Source organism: Apis laboriosa, unplaced genomic scaffold (genome assembly GCF_014066325.1).
Source record: "Apis laboriosa isolate Shangri-la unplaced genomic scaffold, ASM1406632v1 scaffold26_cov146, whole genome shotgun sequence".
Taxonomy (NCBI): Eukaryota; Metazoa; Arthropoda; class Insecta; order Hymenoptera; family Apidae; genus Apis; species Apis laboriosa.
The window spans coordinates 3,582,420-3,591,570 of NW_025222592.1; the positions used below are offsets into that span (position 1 = coordinate 3,582,420).

General features: G+C 23.4%; 2 protein-coding genes across 2 annotated transcripts; one reads left to right on the plus strand and one right to left on the minus strand.

Annotated features, from left to right (window-relative positions):
• Positions 1 to 336: 336 nt before the first annotated feature.
• On the plus strand, positions 337 to 1,471 carry LOC122713980 (glutaredoxin 3). Its single transcript, XM_043934884.1, has 2 exons — positions 337 to 491; positions 833 to 1,471. Exons 1-2 carry the CDS (start codon positions 442 to 444, stop codon positions 1,452 to 1,454), a joined length of 672 nt encoding a protein of 223 aa, XP_043790819.1. The 5' UTR covers positions 337 to 441; the 3' UTR covers positions 1,455 to 1,471.
• A 541-nt stretch (positions 1,472 to 2,012) lies between these two features.
• On the minus strand, positions 2,013 to 7,942 carry LOC122713975 (RRP12-like protein). The gene is made up of 23 exons (XM_043934875.1): positions 7,690 to 7,942; positions 7,437 to 7,617; positions 7,206 to 7,332; positions 6,940 to 7,122; positions 6,695 to 6,854; positions 6,455 to 6,633; positions 6,021 to 6,256; positions 5,750 to 5,917; positions 5,569 to 5,677; positions 5,315 to 5,479; positions 5,119 to 5,240; positions 4,948 to 5,062; positions 4,632 to 4,868; positions 4,344 to 4,570; positions 4,131 to 4,254; positions 3,738 to 4,023; positions 3,457 to 3,614; positions 3,125 to 3,387; positions 2,883 to 3,040; positions 2,602 to 2,787; positions 2,412 to 2,528; positions 2,173 to 2,335; positions 2,013 to 2,103 (listed from the first exon to the last, which is right to left on the minus strand). The coding sequence occupies exons 1-23, from the start codon at positions 7,823 to 7,825 to the stop codon at positions 2,013 to 2,015; spliced, it is 3,891 nt and encodes a 1,296-aa protein (XP_043790810.1). The 5' UTR covers positions 7,826 to 7,942.
• Between the last annotated feature and the right edge of the window lie 1,209 nt (positions 7,943 to 9,151).

Here is a 9,151-nt window from a genome sequence, read left to right on the forward strand (position 1 = left end):
TTTATTTAAATTATAGCTTTTTGTTTTCAGTCAGATTTTTTATTTAGCTTTATAAATAACGAGTACTTTTTTGTTAAAAGATTTGAATAAAAATTGTATATATAATTTACTTAATAAACGTATCAAATTAGTTAAAATAAAATTTATTTTCATTTTTAGTTTATTGTGTAACAAAGAACAGTAACTAAATAATAAGTGATACATTAATATTATTTTTATATTATAAAAACACTTTATTAAAATCAAATTATTTTATTGCAGCACATAGTGGATTGGCAAACTTCTGCGCAGAAGCAGAAGTTTTGCATTTGTGAATATAAAACCTCCATGAGAACAATATTGAAAGTCGCGTAGACGCTGTCGTGGTGAGTGGATGTATTTGTAAGATATTTATTTTTAATATTCTTGCGTATTTATCAAAAATAGAAAGAACGTGACAGAATGTCTGTCACTAATCTTAATTCTCAGCAAGAATATGAAAATTATGTTAAGTGAGTAAATATAAGTTTATACAATTTTAGAAATAACATAACCTATTTTATTTTTCTTCTTTAATATTGTTGTGAAAAAATCAAAATTTATATTTTAAAGTTACTGTTTCATAATCAAAAAAAATATTCATCTTTTGTTTTTAGATGATGCAATAGATTGATATAATAAAAATATAAATGTTTAATATTCTTTTCATTCGATATAAAAGGTTCAGAAGTCATGAATTTTTTTCGATATAGTTTCATGATAAAATAGCAAAATTATATATATATTGTTTATAAACATGTTTATTACTTAAGATATGTGTTACTTTCAAGTTCATGTTTGTTTATTATGTCAGGTCACAAGATCTTTCTGTCATTCATTTCTACGCGCCATGGGCTGATCAATGTTCGCAGATAAATGATGTGATCGAAGAAATGAGCAAACTAACCGAGTATAAAGAAGTTAAATTTGCTAAAATCGAAGCTGAAAAAATTCCTGATGTATCTTTAAAAGCCGGTATCAGTGCAGTACCAACAATTATTTTCACAAGAAACGATACTATACTCGATAGAGTCGATGGAGCCAACCCTTCTGCTATAGCAGACAAAATCAAACATCAGTTGTCCAAAAAAGATTCCATTTCAATTGAAACATATAAACCAAAAGAAAATCTTGAAGAAAGATTAAAAAAGTTAATAAATCAAGCACCTTGTATGCTATTCATGAAAGGATCTCCAATAAATCCACGTTGTGGATTTTCTCGAACAATAGTTTCTATTCTAGATTCTTATAAAGCAGACTATCAATCATTTGATATTTTACAAGATAATGATGTTAGAGAAGGACTTAAAAAATTTAGTGATTGGCCTACATATCCTCAGTTGTATATAAATGGAGAACTTATTGGAGGATTGGATATTATAAAGGAAATGAGTGAATCTGGAGAGCTAGAAAATATGTTGCCTAAGAAGAGTTAATAAAAGTTAAAGAAAATGTGAGTTTTTATTGATAAAAATATATAAATACTTTTAGAATGAATGAAAATGTTTAATTGTAGCATTTTTAATTTTATAAATTATATATTAATTATTTTCTTTCAGAAAACAAAACCAGTCATTATTTTAATATAATTATTTTTAAATTATTTTCTATCAGTTGTAAAGATTTCAATATTTGCTCTATTGAAATATATAAATTAAATTAAATAATTAAATAATCTTTATACAAAAATTTCTTTGTAAACCTAATTATTAATAAATAGATTATATAAATAATATTATAAAAATTTTCTAACTTTGTTATAAATTTATTTTGATGTTGAAAATATTTTAATTATTTAAGTATATATAAGTTGATAATATTAATATATAATAAATTATCAAAGATTTTAATTCGATCTTAATTAAAATTTTATCATGTAATACAGTTTTATATATATATATATATATATATTTTATTATTATTTAATGAAAACATTATAATTATGAATTATAAGTATTTATTATATTATAGCAACATATATTCACAAGTAAATTCTAATTTTTTCTATTTTTCACTCCAGTTTTTGCACCTTTTTTTGCTCCTTTAATAATATTCTGAAATTTAGTTATATTTTTTTTCTTTTTTCTGAAAATGAAAAATATAAATTATTCTAATGATAAGTTTTGAATAGAGATTTTAAATATTTTTATTTACCTTCTATTTAATGCTGCTCTTGATAGAGGTACATAAGCATATGGATCTGGTTTGCCCTTCTTTTTAATATCACCTCCAGCTTTTGGTGCTTTGTATTCTGCTCCTGGAATACAATGTTCCATTTTTGCTTTTTTCAACTGTCGATGTATTCCAGATCCTCCCGCTATAAATGATAAATTTTTAATTATTATAAGTTATAGATCAAAATTAAAAAATGTCTTAGATTATAATTGTATTACCTTGATATTTTGTGGATCCAGTTCTTACACTAATGTTATCATTATTTTCACTAAATTTACGTTTTCTATTCATTGTTTGTAATGTAATTACTGATTCAGCATCATCATTGCTTTCTTCTGAAAACATAAATCAATTTTGTTCATTTAATTTTGGTTTATTTTATGTTCTTATTTAATTATATTTTTTTACCATAATCATTTTCTGAATCACTGTGCAATAATAATGGAGATTTTTTTTTCTTAATTTTCTTAATTTCGGTTTCATCAGCTTTTTCATTATCTAATGTGATAATAAGACGTCCATCTGATGCAGTTTTGAACCCACGATCTTTTGGCTTTGCAACTGTTTTGGAATTTAAGGCTCTAGGTTGTGTAGCTGAAAACATTATTTTATGTAGTTAATTATAATTATTAATATTATATATTAATATATAGCAATTTTAATTAACTAAATTTTAAAAATACACTAACTTGATATATTTCGAGCAGCCGCAGGATCTACGAGATCAACAATTTCTTCATTTTCTTGAATCCAAACGTCCTTTCTTGATGTTCTATTTTTTTTCTTCGGTTCTTTATTTTCCATTTCTTCGAATTCATCTTCACTATCTGCCAATATATCCTCTATACTATATTTTAAAGATTAAAGATTAAAGATTATAATAATTTGAATCAAGAAAAATATAATTTTCAATAAAAAAATTTAAAGTTACCTTTTTGGTCTTCTTTTTGCATTAAATTCATTATCTTCATTGATTTCTTGTTGGTTTGATTTTTTCATCTCTTTCTTTTTTTTCTTTGCTTCTTCAATTCTATTCATATTTTTCAATCTTTTATGCAATATCGTGTTCGAGACTGGAATCATGACAGAAATTGTATCCATTCCATATTTTCTCAATAATTTTACTAAAATATCGCGTACTTTCTGTCGAAAATGTCTATGACAATCATCAGTCATCCCACATATAGCATCCATCTATAATTAAATCAATTCTTTAATTATATTAATTAAGTTTTCAAGTTATTTATTTATATTTCTACTCACCAATTTAGTTAAAGTCGAAGCAACAATAGGAGATGGCATCACAGTAATATAAACTTTAATGTATGATAATGCAGCTTCTACAATTTCTCTTGTAGGACATGTAACAAGTTTGCATGTATGTTCTAAAATTTCTCTAATTGTATCTACACCTAAAGATCCTGTTATGATATTATAATATTATTTATGAATATTATTTATTTTATTCAAAATATTTATTTCAATAAATTATAATTTCAAATATTAATTTAAAATATTAAATATTAATTTCAAATAAATTATACCATTATAATGATAAGTAATAGAGGCAAGTGCTAGTATAGATGCAGCACAATACTTTTGTACACCACCTAAACCAACTATTAGCATATTAATATAATCTTTAAGATGTGTAGGATTTTCTAAAAATTTCTCGGCAATAGTGTTTAATAGTTGGTACGCAGACGTTCGACATTTTAAATTTATATCCTTTAAATATACTACTGTTTCAGGAACAATGGCTTCTAAGAATTTAGTTTTTTCTAATTGTGGATGAATTTTGATAAGATGAGTTAAACATCTTATTCGAGCCTGATTAAAAAATAAATTTTGTTTTATCATATTAATTTTTTAAAATTAATAACATTTATAATATAAAATTTATATATTAATAAAATTTTTAAAAAATCAATATTTACTCCTCTGCTTGGTTTTGCAACTTCAGTGGCTGAGGATATTAATAATTTTTGTATTTCACGTCTATATTGATTTACAAACTCTTTGCACGTTTCTTTTTCACTGCCACATATTTCTTCCAAAAATCTAAAAATAAGAATAACAAAATCGTAAAATTTTTTTTTGTGAAAATATTACGTAAAATATTTAATTATAGATATTTAAAAAAAGACTACCTATATGCTTTTTTTTGTTCCTTAATATTTGAACTTTCTTTAATAGATAATATACACATATCATAAAAAGTTTTTAATCTATCAATATCAGTATATTCAACAAGTAATCTTATTATATCATGAATGCTTTCTTTGAAAAAATCGTCAGCATTAAGTTCTTTTAATCTACATAGTGCTCGATCAAATAATTCATGTATTAACTCCTTATTTGTAATTGTAAGATATACCTATAATTATAAAAAATTAATTTCTTCAAAGAACATTGTATTCTATATTCAAACATTATACCTTCATTGTATCAAATGTTGCAAAACGTTGTCCTTCTTCGTCAGTTCCGTTTGGTTTAGTAGTATATAAATTTAAAAACAGTGGTAGATAATTCTTTGCAAATCTAGCTAATTCAGATATATCTTCTTTATCATCATCTTCGACTGCTTTCATTATTAACCTTCGTAAGGCACTCATTATTGACATTCTTAATTCTTTTTTCTCATTGAAAGTTGTTCCTAGTAATCGAGCAATATTCTAAAAAAAAAAAAAATTATATATAATTAATTAAAATTATACTAAATTATATTTTTGTATGTACATATATGATACATACCTTAAAATTTTCTTTTACATCAGTGGCATTGTTGCATATACTTGGTAAAATAGCCCAGATTTGGCAAATGAGAAACTCATAAGTTTTTCCTCCTATAGGTTCGGTCGCTTTTTTTCTAGAATTAATTATAATTAACATTATATTATGGATATAATAATTTAAAATACTTACTCGCAGAATGAAACAAGAGGTAATAATGTTTCTGTGAAGAAAGTAAGTGATCCACCTATTACGCAATCTTTCAATAATGGTAGTAACCAAGTTCTTTTTAAATTAATTACATTATCCGATGCCTATAAGAAAAAAATTTATTATATACTTATAAAATAATAATTTTGTGTATTTGAGATCACATGAGATTACTCACTTTCAATGGAATCAAATTTAATACTGCTTCTGGGCCTAGAGTTCTTATTGCAGCTCCAATAGCATATTCAGCATCATTTTTTGATGCAAAATTATAAGAGTCACGTAAATCAGCTAATCTTTTTAATATATCCATCAATTGTTTACTTTTTGGTTTACCAACTATCTATAATAAAAAAAAACATTTATTTTTATATATATACATAATATAAATTAGTAATAAAAAAATAAAAAAGAAGACAAAATAAATGTTACCTGGAAAAGTAAGGCTATTAAATGAAGAATGTGATACCATGCTTCCAAATATTGATAACCCAATGCATTATACATCATAAAAATTATTTGGTCAATAGTATCTTTAAAACTAAAATAGAATATAAATTAGAATATAAATAATAAAATATGAATTTGCATATTAAAAAAAATTTAATTTTACCTTTTTACTGTTTCTTCATTTTCACACATTTTACTAATACAATCCTGTAATAATAATTTTACTGTATTTGAAGAGCCAGCTATAATTTTTGATTTATCCGAAAGCCATAATTGCATACATTTTTCAAATAATCTCGGAAGAAGAACTGCGCATAAATTCAAAGAAACACTGTAAATTAAAAATAAAAAATAAAATAAATAAGAATAAATTAATAATTATTTTTTCAATAAAATTTAAAATACAGAATTTTAAAAATAAAATGATTATTTACTTGGCTAAATTTAAATGTGCTTCTTGCATAACAGTCAACCATGCTAAAGTTGGTTGTGTATCACTTGATGGAGGTTGATAATCATAAAGAGCAGTAATAATTTGTCCATTTATTTGTGTTGAAAGAATAGTTTTTGGCGGTCGAGAAACAAACAAACCATGAAAAGCTTGTAAACAACATGAAGTTACTAATACATTTTTTAATGTCATAAGTGTCAATAAAGATTCACTAATTATCTGAAAAAATGAAAATATTTAATTGCATAATATAAGTAAAAAATTTTATTTTATTGTACTTCGTTGAGCAAGAACATTGTTTAATGATGTTTGATAAAGTACTCAATAGATAAAAAAGCCCGTAAAAAATAAAACTAATAATTTTATATTAACTTAATATTTTATGTTTTATAGATTTCGGAACATATTAATAAGTACCTTCACATAATTTGTAGGTAAATGATGGAAAATATCTTTCAATAATGTGAGAATATGAAGAACATTTGTAATTCCACTGGATTCAGAATCAAGTTGTAATTGGCTAATGCAAAATTTTGCAATATATGGTGTAGCTGGATGATATTGTGGTGGATTATCAGCTTTCATGATGTCACTTCCTATAATTATCATAATATTAAAATTTATCAAAATTTATTTATGTTATATATTTTATTTAACCTTTTAATATGGCACAAATTCCATGTTGTGCCGATTTCCTCACTTTTGGTTTACAATATACAACAAATGATAAAACAGACTCCAATACTTGTACTGTAGATGAATTAGACCATGCAGCTGGTTCTAATACTCGAAGCAACAAACATAAACAATGAATACACTGTAAAAATATAGATAATATATAATATTATATTAAGTATAATTATTATAATAATATTATATATAATATTTAATTAAAAATTTACATGTCGAAGTATCAAAAATTCATCTGATGTTGCATGTTTGATAAGAATATCTAAGAAAATTTTACTTGCAGCTCCAAATTGAATATTTAGGACATTCTTTGGTACAGTTTTTAAACCCATGCCTAATAATGATAGTGTAGCTGCAATTGATGTTTCTGATTCAATTGCTTCCAAAGTGCTCATCTAAAATATTAATAATTATCATTTTAATAATTATTTATTATTTCACATCTCTTTTTTAAATCAATTTATATATTAATATATACCAATGCAGCAAAATATTCTGTAGAAGATTCATTTCCACCATTTTGTTTTATAACTTCTGTAACAGCAGATAATACAGCTAACATTTCTTTATGCAAGACTGAATTTGATTGAAAATGATTTAAAAATCTGAAAAATTGTTATTTCTTTAATATTCTTTAATATTCTTTCAAATTTTATGAATATTTATAGATATATATGTAATGCTTCTTTAAAAACAATTAACTATTTACCTACTAAATGATACATTTGAACAATTACTATAATTAGTAGCAAATGTATCTGCAGTATTTTCTGTAGTATTTTCCCAATTACTTTCTTCATCAAGACCAAGTTTCTCAAATTGAGGTTCAATTCCTTGAATAGCATTATGTTTTTGTAAATCCTCTTTTGTTATACCAGGTTTTCCTAAAACTAAAATTAATTGACATGAAATTGAGAAAAATAAATTTTAAAAAATTGTAATCTTTGATTCTTAATAAATACCTGCAGGATCCTTAAAAAATAAACATGTTGCTTGTTCTCGATGTTTTTTAGTTTCAGGATTAGAACTGGAGCTTTGACCTTTTGACCATCGTTTTGCATTCTTCCGACTACCTAATCGTGGCCCAAATTTCCCCATTTCTTATACTTTATTTTTAAATAATATATCAAAATTTTTTAATTCACACGTATAAATTGTTTTTTTATTGTTTTTATTCACATTAATTAAAAAGTAAGGTTACCCTCATATTGCACGTGCTTATACACACAAAGAAATGCCTATCGACAACATCAGAAAATGAATTCTATTATTTGTCAAAAGATGGCAGTAAATGCCTATTATCGACCATAATAAAGAATTTTTATAGATAGATATTTTGCTATTTTTAATTGAATTTGTATATGATTATTTAAATATAATTATTTAGATAATTTATTTAGAATAAATTTTAAGAAACTATAATTTAAGTTAAATTTATAGGATCTTAAAAAGATAGAAAATAATTTTCTGTTATTGCATTTAATTTTATTATATCACATATCAATATATCATTCATCAGTTTTTCGCAGAAACAGACATAAGTATGTAACGTAAGTACATTCTATTTTTATAAAGAAATCATTAAACATATAGTATTTATTAAAAAGAATATATTAAGATACCGTATAATATAACGTCAGAACTTTGAAATATGCGATTTACATTATTAGCATGACGATACCATAAAGAAATATAATCTTTGTATAATGAAATTGATAACCAAATTTTTTTACATCTTTCATTAATAAATTATAATTCTTCAACAATGCTCATTATTCTTTGTCATGATATTATTACAATTTTTTTCAAGAAAATAGCAGAAAGAATGAATTTGTCGATGAAGGATTTAATATTTCCAATACTTTTTCAATATTAAATATTTAACAATTATATGCAAATTAAATTGGAATAAAATATGAATTGAAATAGAAATCAAAAATTAAATTTTAATATGCAATAAAAATCAATATAAACAAAAAAAAATTTTTATTCTAATAAAATTTTTTTTATTTAATTGCTTGAATATAGAGATTAAAATAAAATCCTTTCTCTTTTTCAATTGTTTCCTAATTTTTATAAATATCATACGACAATTGTATAAAGATTCTGTTCCTTCTTGATTGACGATTTCTTTTCTTATGTTTTTATAATTGATAACTTTTTGATGTCGTTATTATAATATAGTTTTCCAATATTTGTAATATTGGAATAGAAGATCTGTTCTATCTGTTCAGATCTTGTGTTTTACAATTTTCAGCGTAATAATAAATTCTGAAATTTTGTGCAAAAAAATTTATATAGTATTATAAAAAAATTAATATAGGATTTAAATTCTTTTATAAGATTTCAAATCATTCAAAGTTCAATATAAAAGAAGTAAAAGCATAGATTAATTAATTATATTATATTATAGATACATATATT